The sequence below is a fragment of the Lepidochelys kempii genome, chromosome 1 (assembly GCF_965140285.1).
Source record: "Lepidochelys kempii isolate rLepKem1 chromosome 1, rLepKem1.hap1, whole genome shotgun sequence".
Lineage (NCBI taxonomy): Eukaryota > Metazoa > Chordata > Testudines > Cheloniidae > Lepidochelys > Lepidochelys kempii.
The window spans coordinates 187,220,377-187,236,070 of record NC_136380.1 but is presented as its reverse complement, the minus strand read 5'-3'; the positions used below and the strand labels follow the sequence as shown (position 1 = coordinate 187,236,070).

The window sequence follows — 15,694 nt, the reverse complement described above, 5'->3', positions numbered from 1 at the left end:
TTGTAAAGCCCATCACACGCACACCCCCTCAAGATGTTACCTGGGGAGACAGTTACCACCACATAACCTGGGGAGTTGTGTCCTTCATGGCATTTAACTACATTAAGGAAGCATGACTGGTGATGAGCTTGAATGGATTTCCCAGGGTGTAATACCATTCTTTTCTATCACGAAATAGAGCTGCTCCCAACGGAACAGTTTGCAGCTCAAATAGAGTGCAGGGTGTTCCTTTCCATTTGTCTCCTGGGACAGTACTGCACCTAGTCCCACTTCTGAGGCATCAATTTGTAAAATGAACTCTTTTGAGAAGTCAGGACTGAACAGGACAAGCTCTTTACACAAGTGCTCTTTCAATTTCTTAAAGGCCTTTTCTCAGGCCTCAGACCAGTGCACCTTCTTGGGGCTACTGTCCTTGATGAGGTCTGAGAGGAGGCTGCTGTCATCAAAAACCCTGGCACAAATCAGCAGTACTAGCCTACGAGGCTCAAAAAACTTTGGACTTACTTCTTCATGACTGGGTGTGGACATGTTTTGAGGGCCTGGATTTGCCTATGAGGGGCTGGACTTGGCCCTTCTCGAAAGGATATCCCAGGCAGATGGTCTCTTTTTTCCCAAACTTGCACTTTGATAAATTTGCTGTTATCCCAGCCCCCTATAGGACCTGGTACGGTGTCGACTTGTGTTTGTTATTCCTCCTTGTAGATGACCATATCACCTAAATAGCCTACTGCATACGAGCCATGTGGTTGAAGAATCTGATCCATGAGACACCGTAATATTGCTGGGGCACCACTGAGACCAAAGGGCTTAGTCCTAATTTGATAGAGGCCAAATGGTGTGGCAAAGGCCGTTTTCTCCTGTGCTCCAGCGTGAGTGGGATCTGCCAAGATGCCTTCATTAAATCTAACGTGGTGATATATCAGGCCTCACCTAGCTGGTCTAATAGCTCTTCTACTTGGGGCATGGAGTAAGCATCAAATTTGGAAACAGTGTCGACCTTTCTGAAGTCTATGCAAACCCAAATACTACTGTCCTGCTTTGGGACCAATACAACCAGGCTTGCGGGATTCTTCAATGACCCGAGTTCCAACATTGCCAAGACCTCTTGCTTCATGGCATCCTGCATTTTTTTAGGAGTGACCATGGATTCTCCTGTTGGACAAATTGCCCAAGTTTTGTTTGGATATGGTGGTGCATGAGATGAATCTGCTCCGCCGGGAGACAAACACCGTTGAGAAGGTCTTTATGAGGCTTGTCACTGGGTCCGGGTGGAAGTGTTCCCCCTTCTGCACAGGGTCAAGGTCCAGTGAGTTGGGCACTTGGAGCCCCAGTTCTGGCTCAGGGAGATAAGACATGATAAATAAGCTCTATTGCTCATTCCATGACTTCAGAAGGTTAACATGGTAGACCTGGATAAGTTTCCTCTTGTCGGGCTGCCTGATATCGTAGTTAACTGGCCCAACTTTCCATACTACTTCATATAGTCCTTGCCATTTAGCAAATAACCTGGACTCTGTACTTGGGAGTTGAAATAGTACCTGATCACCCAACTTAAATATGTGCATATGCACCCTTTGTTGTAGGCTTTCTCCTGGGCCCATTGAGCACTCAGGAGGTTTTCTTTGGCAAAAGCTCCTAGGGTTTCAAGCCTCTCCCAGAGTTTCAGTGCACATTGTATAACATTCTCCATCCTTCCCACATCTCTTGGATCAGATCAAGAATTCCCTGGGGTTGTCTCCCATATAAGAGTTCAAACAAGGAGAATCCAATAGATCAGGGGTCGGCAACCTTTGAGAAGTGGCGTGTAAAGTCTTCATTAATTTAAGGTTTCAGGTGCCAGTAATAAATTTTACATTTACAGGGGGCCCCTGATGGAAACCCAGACTGGCAGCGGGCTAAGCAGTGCCGGCAGCCGGGACTCCGGCTGGCAGGGGCTGGTGGCCGGAACCCCAGATTGGCAGCGCGGGCAGCAGACAGAACCCCAGACCGGTAGCGGCTCAGCTTGCTGCCAGTCTGGGGTCCTGGCTGCCAGCCCCGCTCATCCTGCTGCTGGCCTGGATGGACGGAACCCTGGGCCGGCAGCGGGCTGTGCAGGGCCGGTGGCCAGGACCCCGGCTGGCAGGGGCTGGCAGACAGAATCCCAGACCGGCAGCAGGCTGAGCGGCTCAGCACGCTGCCGATCTGGGGTTCCGTCTTCCGCCCGCACTGCCGGACTGGGGTCCCGGCCGCCAACCCCGCTCAGCCCGCTGCTGGCCTGGGGTTCCGTCCATCCAGGCCAGCAGTGGGATGAGCGGGGCCAGCGACCGGGACCCTGACTGGCAGCAGAGTGCCACTTAAAATCAGCTTGCATGCCACCTTTGGCACGCGTGCCACAGGTTGCTGACCCCTGCAATTGATGATTGGGGGACTTCTCAAATAGCAAACAACAGGGGAGGGATCAGCTGACTGAAATGACAGAGGTACTCAGCAACAAATCTTTTAAACATTCTTTTCAGGGTCTTGTTGAACTGTTTAACCAGACCATCCCTTTGTGGATGATAGACAGATCTATGTAACGTCTTTTTTTTTTTTTTTTTAAGATTGCATATCTTTTCAGTAGCCAAGATGTGAAGTTGGTGCTTTGATCAGTGAGGATCTCCTTAGATACTGCTACTCTGTCAAAGACTTTTTGCATACTTTTTGCATAGTGGCAATAGTTTTTGCATTGGTGTTGCACAAAAGGGTTGCCTCAGGATAGAGGGTAGCATAATCAACTTTCACTAATGTGTATTTGTGCCCAGCTGCACTTTTTCCCAAGGATCCAATGAGGTCCATTCTGATCCTTTCGAATGAAACAGTGACTATGGGGAGTGGGACCAGAGTGACTTTTGTCCCCGCTTCAGGTCCTAAGAGTTGTCACTTGGGACAGGAGCTGTAAAAATCTAGCTTCTTGGTGAATTATTGGCCAAAGAAGCGATCCAAAATCCTGGCCAGGGTCTTTTCAGGACTGACGTGGCCCACAGAGGGGACAGCATGAGCCAGTTGCGTGACTTCGTGCCTACGACGCTATGGAATGAGCAGCTGCAACTGAACTTCCACTGTCAGTTGGTCTTTCTCCAACTGGTACAGTCACTCTGCCTGGAGCTCAAACTGGGGGTACCGCTCTGCTCGCTGTGGGTCTATCACTTCCCTGTTAATCACAGACAGTTTATCATTAAGTCTGGCTCAAGATTTCGTCCTCCCTCTGGTCCTTTATGAAGTCTGTCTCTCTGATTAGGATGTCCCTCTCCTATAGGGGGACAATATTGCTCTGCTGTTAGGAGGTCCTTCTGAAGGAGCTTCCCTTGGTCCAGGTCCCCCTTTCCAGGGTTCAGCTCCACATCTACACCTACTAGCATTTCAGGTTTTGGGCTCCCATTACCAATGATCCCCTCAGCTACTCCCTCTGGGGTGTCTGGAGTTAGGGTTTAAACCCTATCAGTACCTCAGAGAAATACTCTCAATCCTGACCCAAGATAATGGGGTAGGTTAGTTTCAGAGCCAGCCCCTCTGCAAGGGACTTTGTGTTTTCCCTAGAGTCAACTGCACATGTGCACTGGGATAGCTTTTAACATCTCTGTGGTTTGAGCATTGGCCTGCTAAACCCAGGGTTGTGAGTTCAATCCTTGAGGGGGCCATTTAGGGATCTGGGGCAAAAATTGGGGATTGGTCCTGCTTTGAGCAGGGGGTTGGACTAGATGACGTCATGAGGTTCCTTCCAAACCTGATATTCTGTGATTCTGTGAAGAGTCTCTCCAGGGGATCTCAGGGTTTGGGGTGAAGATGTCCTGGACTAGGGTCTTCCCACGCCCAGAATTCCCCAGCCCCATTACCTCAGTTTCATTTATTTGCACAGGGACCATTATTTTAGCTGGAGTTCACTTACAGGCATGGCTTTCTGCTATCCACCCCTGTCCACACACTCCAAATAGAGGCACTCATGTTACCTGTGAGCTGGGTGCACACTAGGATGACCAGATAGCAATAGTGAAAAATCAGGACAGGGGGTGCGGGGGTAATAGGCACCTATATAAGAAAAAACCCCAAATATCGGGACTGTACCTATAAAATCAGGACATCTGGTCACCCTAGTGCCCACATGAAAAACAAGCTCCTGCTGCCAGCTGAGTGGCTGCTGGCCATGAGCCTTCCCTATCTGACTTGTCTGCTCTCCCTTCCTGGCTTCCCAGTGGAGGAGCTCACAGGAGTTCCCAGGGCCTTTGTCCAGGTTGGGGCCTGAGATACTGGGATTTCCCACAACAGCCCGGTCCAGGGCTCAGCAGCTTGTTGGTCCCCTTAGAGGCGGGTACTTCTGAGACCACCCTGTCTGATTGCTTGCTCCCTGGTGGGCTTTCCGTTCAGTTGAGGGGCCCCTTTGGCCTCAGGTAGTTCTCATGTGAGACAGTCAGAGCTATCTCCTCTGCTAAATAATTCTCGATCAGCTAGTCTGTGTCGGCAAGGGACTCTGGCCAGTTTTTGAGCACCCAGTCCCTACAACAGGGGTGGGCAAACTCTGGCCTGGAGGCCGCATCCGGCCCTTCAGATGCTTTAATCTGGCCCTTGAGCTCCCGCCGGGGAGCAGGGTCCAGGGATTGTCATGCTCTGGTGCTTCAGCTGGGGAGCGGGGTTGGGGGCTTGCCCCGCTCCACGTGTTCCATGGCTCCGTGTGGCTCCTGGAAGGAGTGGCATGTCCCCTACTCCAGCTCCTACGTGTAGGGGCATCCAGGGGGCTCCACATGCTGTCCCCACCCCAAGTGCTGCCCCCGCAGCTCCCATTGCCCAGGAACCATGGCCAATGGGAGCTGCAGGGGTGGCACCTGTGGACAGGGCAGTGCTCAGAGCTGCCTGAGCATGCCTCCACGTAGCAGCCAGAGACATGCCACCACTGGGACAGGCCACCACTTCCGGGACCTGCTTGAGGTAAGCGCCGCCCAGAGCCTGCACCCCTGAGCTCCCTACTCCTCCCCCATGCCCCAACCTCCTGCCCCAGCCCTGATCTTCCTCCCACCCTCTGAACCCCTCCATCCCAGTTCAGAGCACCCTCCTGCATGCCAAACCCCTCATCCCCAGCCCCACCCCAAAGTCAACACACCCAGAGCCCTCACCCACCCACCCCTGTGCCCCAACACCCTGCCCCAGCCCAGAGCCCCCTCTCACACCCTGAACTCCTCATTTCTGTCCCCACCCCAGAGCCCAATCCCCCAGCCAGAGCCCTCAACCCCTCCTGCACCCCAAGCCCCAATTTCGTGAGCTTTCATGGCCCACCATACAATTTCCATACCCAGATGTGGCCCTCAGGCCAAAATGTTTGCCCACCCCTGCCCTACAACCAGCTGGAAGTATGTGAGCAAACTGCTTCACCACAATAAGCTTAGCCACCTCAACTCCAGTCTGAGTCTCCAGTTTTATCAACCTCCAACATAGGCCTCTTAATTTCTGGGCAACCACACAAGGCCGGGGTCCCCAGGGGTATTTTTCTCCACAGAACCTCTGTTGGAAGGTCTCCTCTGTGATGTCAAAGTAGTCAAGTAGGCCAGTTTCACCTGTGCATCGTCTTGGGCAGATACTGTATCCAGCCCCCAATATGCAGCCTGCATTGGTCCCATCAGGAAAGGTATCAACAGAGTGGCCCATTGGTCAGGTGGCTATTGGGCTGCTGTCACCACTTGCTTAAATGTTATCAGAAAGGCCTCCAGGTTGTCCTTAAGACCCATCTTTGAGTTTTGCTGGCACAGGTAGGGCCACTAGACCCAGGCCTACAGCTCCCAGAGAGGACGCCCCAGGGATACCTTGAGGCTGCATCAAGACCACTCTCTGTTGGATCAGTCTTTACTGCTGTTCTTGCTATTTTGCCTCTAACTCCTGGACCAGCTTTTGCTGCTGGGCACTCATTTGCTGCAGGAGGTGTTGCTACTGTTGCTGCTTCTAGTTCTTGATCATCCATTTGAGAAGACACTCTAGGTCCATGTTGTCTGATCTACCAACCCACATATCTAGGTTGAGGATGTTTGACTGTCTGGGTCAGGTCACTCAGTCCTCCCTCCTCTCCAGGGCTGGGAAGGATGCCCCCATCCTCCATCAGTTGTGAAGGGATCAGCTCCCTGCTGGCACTGCCTCATGGTCAGGCATGGCAGTTCTCTCTCCATGGGGGTCTGCTGCCACTCGCTGCTCTGGGTCTGCGGTAGCTGCCTCTTCCTGTGACTTGGCCCTCCAACCAGGTCACTTCCAAGTCTCTCCCTTTGGTCCATAAACAAAAAGGGGAATTAACACAAACAAACTGTGTTAACAAGAGACGGAGGGGAATGCCTCCCTTTCAGGATATATCTGGATGAAGCTCTTCCTTCTCTCAGGGAGGAGTCCTCAGGCAGTTGTTGTCAGGGAAGATCCTGCCTTCCCTTGGCCCTTTTCTCAGGAGCTGAGGGTTGAAGATCTGTTTTCTTCTCATGTCTGCCCACAAGTGAGCTGTTCTGCTTCCCTTTTGATTCCTCCACCAACCAGTGCATGCCTGGCGGGTGTGGCCAGGGCAGGGCTGGCAGAGCCCAGAGTAGTTCCTTAACCCCTTGTTGTCCAGTGTGGGCTTGTATACTCCATCACAATTACCCTCTTCATCTTCCATACCCCTCTTGATCATTCCATCTCTTACAGACTACTCTCACATTCTTTGTCTATCATAGGTCCTCTCATTAATTTGTTCACTTCCCACAGACTTCCCTTGAATCCTTTTATCTTCCATGGATGCTCCTGGATTACAATCCCCCAATTGATCTACCTTGCACAAACCACCATCAAACATCTTGATCTCCTATACACTTTCCCCCTAACCTCTTTGTCTCCCAGACACTCCTCAGTTTCTTCATGTTCCTAAGGGCATGTGTAACCCACATACCTTCTGGGTGTGGTGTTCTGTACCATCTAGTGGCACCAATACCACTTAGAGAGTTATATGAGTCTGCTGTACAGCATTAGCTAACAGCCAGTTGGCTTTTAACTCATGCTGTAGAGGCTCATGCACTAAGCTCCAGAGGTTCCCGGTTTGATCCCGCCTGTCGATGACTGGGGTCTGTCGGCATTACATATGCAGAACACAGGATCATAAAAATCTCCAAAGCAGGTGTTTCTCAAATGAAAAAGATATTTGGATTTTACTTTAGTTTCACAAGCTTTCTCTTCCCAAATTATGATTGTAAAACGTGAGACACCAAATTGCTCCAGGTATGGGCTGCAGCATTGTGAAGCACTAGGCCTCATGTGCAGCTCTGTCCTGGGTAACTACTACTAGCCATGGTGCAGCAGTAAGATGCCCCTAGGCACTGAGATTTTGGAGCACCCCAGATACAGTGTAATAATAAAAGCCTCCTGAGTTTGTGATTTTGAAATACTTTGGGACTAATGCAGCTTTGGGTGCCTTCAGTTCTAGAGTACTGAGGGTACTTTAGGGTAAAACTGGTCATGTGAACCTCCCTGCCCTTCCCCGCATTCCAAAATGACAAAAGTCAAACCCTCCTGCATGCAGCAGGCATGTGAAGCTGTACAAAAACATCAATCCCAGTCCAAGTGCCTTCTTGCTCACTTTCACTGAAGGATTGTGGGGAGGAGGAAGCTGAGGCATTATCGGAGGGTCACAGAAAGGTAGTCTGTCTGGATACATTTTGGATACCTATCTAGTCCACTAATCTAGCACCAGATGACTGCAGTTAGTATAAAAGCCAATCCCTCAGCAACTCTGGTTGCCTGAAACAGTCTTTGTGTATCTCTCCTCTTTATCTCTGTTTAAATTCTCATCTTAAAACCTGACTTTTCTACCCTGCCTCCAGACCTCTTCATTTCTCTCCCTCTTGGTTATTGGCCTTATGACTGAATGCTTTAATATTTTCACCATGCAAGGCTTTTATGTCACTGTTTCATGTAATTTATACCAGTGAGCTGGAGCCTTTCCCAATATGCTTTCAGACACAGTCCACAAAATGTGTAGAGTCCAAAATCACCCCCTTCCTGCTTTGGGGGTTTGGCTTTATTAACAAAGATACCAGCAATAAGAAAAGAAAGTTCAGCTGTTTCTCAGGTTTCTCTGATGACTGCTCAGCCCACATCCTAGATTGTCTCCCCAGACAGCCATTTCCACTCCCCTTTTATGCAAGTGCAGTAATAAGCCACCTACCTCAGTGAGTCAGCAAAACCCACTTAATCCTTTCCCAGAAGGGTCAAAACTTGCTAACAGGGTGGAGCATTTCAGGCTTGTTATATGATCATGTACTGTCCTCTGTCTTGAATAATTTAATTCTGCAACGGCCCTGGGATCCAGTTTAAATGAAAAATGTAATCTGAATTTACTGCAAAGAAACAAAATAAGTAAAATCTGTTCCTTCTCTTATTTCTCTCCTTCTGTTATTGTTTAATCATGTGATTTTGAGAAGCCCCTTCACTCATAGATCACTGACCCTCTAATGGTTAACCTCATCTTGGATCCTTACATCTAACAGATCCAGAAGTCCAGTCAATGAGGGATAGTTGAGTGAAATGGTTCTAAGCTTCTACTGAATTTTTAAAAAGACAGACACATTTTAACATTAATTATTATGTAGATAACACTGCTGATGTGCATGGCACCACACAGACAAGTAGGAAGATAAAGTCCATGCCTTGTGTTGCTTACAATTCATATTAGGGAGTTACCACACTGAGAAGTGATAAAATCATAACAATATCTATCTCTCAAAATCATGGAGAAACGGAGATGAGATGAAAAGACACAGAAAGACAAAACTATTTTTGAGGGAAGACTATTACACCAATGACAGGTCTCTACCTGGGTTTCTACTTGTATTTAGTTTTAGGAATGCTGTTGCGGAGGTGTCTGGTGTTTCAAAATATAATCTAAACAGGAGAGGGAGCAGATAATTCCAGAGTGGAGATCAGTGATGGAAGTTGTCTAAAGGTATTTTGAGATAAGATTTGAGGGAAAAATGGGAAATTTGGCTGGTAACATATTATATTATTCAGCCAAATAGTAAGTGTCTTCATGTGTAAGAGGTTTAAAGTGATGTACAGTCCACACAAATAACTCCTACAGTGGTGTCTAGATGCGTTGTCTTGTCACATGGAACTTCATAGGATTCAGCACACCATGGCAAGGATTAGAACCAGGGTCTCTGAAGTAAATGAACATGGAGCATGCTGACTTTAACCCAGAGGCCAATTACAACTGCCATCTCTTGAAAATAATTGTGAAATTACCACAGAGTTATCATTCAACAGAAATAAGATTTTCTCTTAGGGCTGTAGTCTTTGCATGTTGTATTTCAGCATATATTAGTCACCCATTTGTTTATTACCAGAGATTGTCATGAGTACCACCCTTTTATTTCAGGCAATAATGCTGAAAAATAATAAAAGACACAATCGGACTACAGACATAACAGACAGGCACCAGCTGAACTGCATACATGCATGAGTCAAATTGAACTCAAGACCTATCCTTCAAAACACACTTCTACTTTTTGAACGAGATCAGAATATCCATTATTAAGACTACTAAGCAGTCAATAGTATTAAGTATTTTTCCCTCTTGTAGACCTCAAGCAACTAGTAGGAGACATAATCACATTGGGCTGGGTCTAATTCCATCCAGTTGTGGGCAGTGGTATTACACAGACAGATCCATTAGTGTATTAAACTTCTAACAAGGAGGATGCATTCTTAGAACATAAGAATATAAGAGCAGCCATACTGGGTCAGACCAAAGGTCCAACTAGCCCAGTATCCTGTCTTCCGATAGTGGCCAATGCCAGATGCCCCAGAGGGAATGACCAGAACAGGTAATCATCAAGTGATCCATCCCCATCGCCCATTCCCAGCTTCTGGCAAACAGAGGCTAGGGACACCATCCTTGTCCATTCTGGCTAATAGCCACTGATGGACATATCCTCCATGAACTTATCTAGTTCTTTTCTTGTTACTATATAGGTTATGTTAGCTCTACTATATACATGTCAAGATCCACCACCCTAAATATAATCATTTTTAAAAGGGTCAGACACTGTCAAGTAGTAATTTCAGAGTTTGGCCTTATGCTATATACAGTATGGGACTATTCTTGAGTTTCAAAGTCGCTTTCTTCCCTGTAGTCTCAACCAATTGACAGCAAATAAATTAAGAAACCCTAAAATATAAATCCCCACAATAGCTACATTTAATGGATATTTTGTCCTGCTGCAGCTACTCAGTGGAGCAAACGTTAAATGTATTCCCCAAAATCATGCTGATATTCATGACACTGATGAATATCATAAAAAAGCCAAATTGGCTTGTGCTTAATAAGAAAAGGTATACTGTACTAAAAAAACCCCCTCAATATTTTCCACATCAAAAAAGCAATGCTGATAAGAAATGAAACCACACTGTCAAGCATCTAGAGAAGGTTGTTAGTTCCCTATCCCCCCATTTATAATCAAAACAAAGCTAGAAATAATGCTAGTGACTCTTTAATGACTCCAGAAAAGTGAAATAATCAAAACAAGACCTGACCATAGAATATCAGAGTTGGAAGGGACCTCAGGAGGTCATCTAGTCCAACCCCCTGCTCAAAGCAGGACCAGTCCCCAATTTTTGCCCCAGATCCCTAAATGGCCCCCTCAAGGATTGAACTCACAACCTTGGGTTTAGCAGGCCCATGCTCAAACCACTAAGCTATCCCTCCCCCCCAAACTCTTGACTTGTGGGTCAGGGGACAGAATAGCTTTACCTGCTATTGTTACTAAAATATTCTCCAGCTACAAGTGTCTCCTAAAGATTTATTTACACCTATGCTAATCATTTAGCACAAGCTTCTTCTTTTTGACAAACCACAAACACTTCAAGTGATTAACCTTCTTCCTCCAAGTCTGTTGATTAAGGTGAAGAAAGCTTCTGCAGGACATCAGCAGTGCCCTGGAAATCATGAAAGATGATCTGAAATATAATGATGAGTGATTCAGGTGAGACATCTGTGTCTGGGACGCCTGCTAAGGCTGGGACCCCACTTCAGTCCTGATGGTGCCTTAACAACCTTGTCCTCAGTCATTCCTCTCTTCTTCGCCGGAGCTTTGCCTTAGTTTCTTCTTGCCGGCTTCTCCAGGCAGCAATAATGGCATCATCATCCATTTCTTCTTCCTTGTGGGTGCTTCGTCTGTACTGTGAGAATTGCCTTGATGCAAACCTCTCTTCTCTTTCTTCCACCTTCTCTTCTCTGTCTCCGTCCTCTTCAGACTTTGAAAAACTCTGAATGAACTTTCTCTTTGCTCCAAATTCTGACATGTTGGAACTAGACTCCTCTTCAGATTTTTCCAAGTGACGGGATCTGACTCGACTCTGCGTTGATGGTCCTGGGGATTCAGAATCATAGGATGGCTCTGGGCTTTCTTCCCTAGAACTTGTCTCTCTGACCTTTGTTCGTGTGAACTTGTACATTTCCCTGTCCTCTTTTGCAGAGGTAGAGGAAAATCTTGATGTGGTTCTCAGTGAATCACCTTTACACTGATAGGAAGAAGAACTATCCACCTCTTCACTTTGGGATCTGGAGAAGCTATACTTGCATGCTTCAGAGTCCACCTCTCTGAGAGTGGATGATCTACTGTATTTCTCTCTAGCCTTTTCAGCATGGTCATGATATGATGTCTTTCCTTCTGCTTTCAGGCCACTCAGCCACTTATTAACATTGGTGTCCACCTCTGAATTCCTGGCACCAGTATTTGCAAACTGACCGGAGAAAGCAGAAGCTGTATCAGTTCTGTCAAGATCTGTTTGGAAGGGGTACCGAATGCCACCTATTGTGTTCTCTGTATTGTCTTCAACTTTCTCTTCTTCATCTTCTCCCTGGGCCTTCTTCTTCTTAAATAAAGTGCTGCGCTTGTTGTCTCTGACAAGCTTCTCAATTTGATAATCTGACATTTTTTCTCTCATCTCCATTTGCATCTCCTTCTCCTTCCGGCTGAGTTTTTTCAGGTCAATGTCATCTGCAAAGAGGCTGTACAGTGGCTTGCTTGTTTGAGTCCCCCTCATGCTTGAGCTAGACTCTCCTGTCCTCATGCTCATTGAGGCATTGGAAGACAGAATGGACTGGGTGTCAGCACCGTTCATGTCCCTCTGGCGGAGCAGAGAGCTAGCTACAGACAAGCCACTCTGTGCACTGAGAAGGGAGGCCTTGTCATCGTCGAGGCATCTGCCAAAGTCACCTGACTTAATGCTGGAGGCCAATGTGGAGGGCGGGTGGGACAACATCCTTATCTCATTTTGTTTCTGAGCAATGGTTTCACTAACCACACTGGCAATCCAGTTCTGAATGCTGGCCATGGATATTGCATCACCCTGGCCAATTGGGATGTTGGGCAGAGGTATAGCTGGCATTTGGGGTTGCATAGCCCCAGCACTGCTTCTGTTCTGAGGTAAAGATGACCGGTTGCTCTGTATGCTCAGTGAAGAAGCTGAATCCTCAGCACCGCTTATGGAAGGTGCTGAGGACCAAAGAGATGACAGCGGGATGCTCCCACTCATTGCGCTCTCTGTCTCCCAGCTGCACAGGGACTGGCTTTCTTCCAGGGTCTTTTTTGAATGTTCAAGTAACTCCATTCTCCTCTGCTTCCTTTTGGCTGAAGCAGAATCTTCGCACTTGGCAAGCTCCACAATATCATCCTTGTTCTCATTGCCCACCCTCTTCTGGTGTTTTATTTTCCAGGCCTGGTAAGCTGTCAGGTTGACATCGGATAGATCCTTCTCTTCTTCTGCTGCCTCCTCTACTGGCTGGCTGCCATCTTCCATCTTGGGGGACACAGAGGATTCTAAATCCTTCTTGTGAAAGCCAAACTGGATTCTCTTGATCTTCCACCTTTCAAGAGGGGTCAGCTTGTCTTTGTTCTTTTTGCAGAAGTTATGAAAGGAGCCGGTGTCTGAGATAACGCTCTCCACATCCACATCTCTTCCCTTTCTTCCTGGTTCTGGTTCTGGTTCTGGACTATCATCACCACTTTTATTCCTGGAACGGTATCTCTGAGCAGCTTCCTTCTCAATCTCCAGCAGCCTCTGGTTCCACATATCCCAGGTGCTTTCCGTAGACACAGAGTCTGTGCGGCCCCTCCTCAGCCTGTTGATGCTGCTGGCTTCCAGTTGTTGCTTCAGGATTCGGATGTCAAGGCTACTCACACTCTCCAAGTCACCCAGTTCACTTGAAGGATACGGCCTTTCTCCCATGTTGGAGACTCCATCCTCCTCCCTGGATAGCCAATAACCTTCCTTTTCATATTTTGCATTTCGACTCTGCCACTCTTGAATCATCTGTTCCACATTCTCTTCAGATTCTTCTTCTCCCTGATCTGGAAGTTTTGGAGGCGTGCTTTCCACATCCTGATTTGGTGGTTCCCTTGTTGGCAGGCCTTGCTTCTGCCTCCATTCCTCATACAGCTGTTCCTCCTCCTCCTCACTGATCAGAGTGGGCTTTTTGGAAACCAAGCTAACTTTTCCCATGGATGAAGAACTCATGACACTTCCCAGGATGCTGTTGGTATCCTCTTCCTCTACTGTGATGGAGTGCACTTTGGCTCCCATGACACTCCCAGAGACCTCCACTCCAGACAGCAGGGAATGGGTCCCTGCTTCGATGACAGAATTCTGACTGGTTGTGTCATCGTCATCCCCAGCGTCTTCCTGCTCTCGTTCCTCCAGCAGCTTCTCATTGAGCTCCCTGAGCTGTTTCAGGAAGCCGTCATTGGGATAAATGGCACGCTTCTTCCTTATAGTCAGCAGGGCCTCTAAGATGGTCATGTGGTGGAAGATCATCAGGTAAGCAGCCACCAGCACAGCCGAGCGACTGATTCCCATTTCACTGCTTACCAGGATTTTACCTACAGGTATGAAATATAAAAGTATCAGATGCTTTCAATAACCTACAAGGTTTAAACTGCAATGCATCCCATAGGACCTGCTCCAAAATCCATTGATGTCAATGGATTTCTTGATTTCACTAGGGTTTAGATCAGACCAATGTTAAGTATTTTTTTCTTTGTTTTATTTTTTGATTTACCTAATTAAAATTTGAGACAATCAAAATAATACCAAGTAACATGTGTACATGTGCTACGAGCTATGGATGGGCACATTTTAAAATAAGCTAACTACAGAAATTGTATTAATAGTTTGCACTTATATAGTGCATTTAATCAAAGAATCTCAAAGCACTTTACAAACATTAGTGAGTCAAGCCTTACAATACTCTTGACTTGCTGTGTGACCTTGTCTAAGTCACTTATCTGCTCCATGCCTCAGTCTCCCCAGGTATAAAATGGGAATATTAATACTAAGCTCAAGAAAGCCATTGGAAGGACAAATTAATTCATTAGTTAATGTCTGTAAAGCACTTTGAGAGCCTTAGATAAATATTAAATTATTAATTGTATTTTTGCCAGGGCTCAGATCTGCCACATTGGGGTGCACTTAAATCTAGATTGCTATAGGTCAGAATGATGAGCATGCAGAGTTATATTGGGTCTTAGAACTGGAATAGCCAGGTGGCAGACTGATATAGCTGAGCCTGCAATCTGATAAACTGACACAGCTGCTCCACTGCCTTATAATACCACCAAAGACATGTTATAATCAAGGCACTGTATATTCCATGTTCCATAGCATTTGCCACAGAACCAGGGCCGGCTCCAGGCACCAGCGAAGGAAGCCAGTGCCTGGGGCAGCCAATAGAAAGGGGCAGCATGTCCAGGTCTTCGGCGGCGGGCCCTGCAGTCCCTCTCTTCCTCTTTCGCAACACTTCGGCGGCAGCTCAGCCAGGCTTGTTTTTTTTTTCTCCTTCGCCATTTGGGGCAGCAAAAAAGCTGGAGCCAGCCCTGCACAGAACCTACCTGTTGCTGAAAAATTGTGCTTCAGAATGGAAGATTTCTTTCTTTTTAAATGACTTTTCTAACTCTTTACAGTTACCAAAAAAATTAAAAAAATAAAAAGAGAGAACCAAATCAAAAACCCTTGCAAACAGGACATGAGCATAACTGATGCACTGGCATCTGCCTGAATCCACAGATAACCTGGAACGATACGTCTCAGATGTTTGAACTTCTCCCATTTATCCCATGTATATCAATGTGCTATTCACTCTGAAACCCAGCAAAGCAAATCTAAAGTGTCAGCTATTTCACTATTGATATTTTACCAGAAACATTCAACTTCCCCAACTACCTCACACTGCCTCTCACAAATTCCTATGTGCCAGAAGCCCCAGCTGCCTCCTATTAGCTCACCAGCTTTTCCTACTGAGACCTTGTGCAATGTAGTTACGTTGTCAACATAAAAATTAGCACCACATTCAAAATGTAAGGGCAGAATAAAATTAAGTGAATTTAGTATGAAAATAAATAACACAAGGGATACTGAAGACTGACTGTAGTATTCATTTTCATATTTAATTCAGTTAAGATCTCTATTTTTAATTTTAGCTGATATGGCTACAGAATTTCCAGAATGCTATACCAGAGTTCCATAGAAATAACCAGGCCATGGGATATATTGCCATAAAATTTAGGTCCAACAGAGCATGCAGGACTTTGGCTATAACCACTGTGACGGGACAAGGCCAGATGGCTATAGAAAAGTAGTGGGAGATAGATATATTAGCTCCAGGCTAAACAAATCTCTGGTACCAGGA

General features: G+C 46.8%; 1 protein-coding gene across 6 annotated transcripts in view; it reads right to left on the bottom strand.

Annotated features, from left to right (window-relative positions):
- Positions 1-15,694, bottom strand: part of STYXL2 (serine/threonine/tyrosine interacting like 2) — a 122,356-nt gene that overhangs the window by 27,716 nt on the left and 78,946 nt on the right. For 4 of the 6 annotated variants that reach the window (XM_073304744.2, XM_073304722.2, XM_073304737.2 and 1 more), the window contains one exon: positions 9,302-13,889. In XM_073304744.2, coding sequence (XP_073160845.1) covers positions 11,074-13,889 — 2,816 coding nt within the window. In that variant the 3' untranslated portion in view covers positions 9,302-11,073. Of the gene's footprint in view, positions 1-9,301; positions 13,890-15,694 lie in introns of those variants that run through there. The other 2 variants (XR_012154161.2, XR_012154157.2) reach the window with 1 other exon arrangement.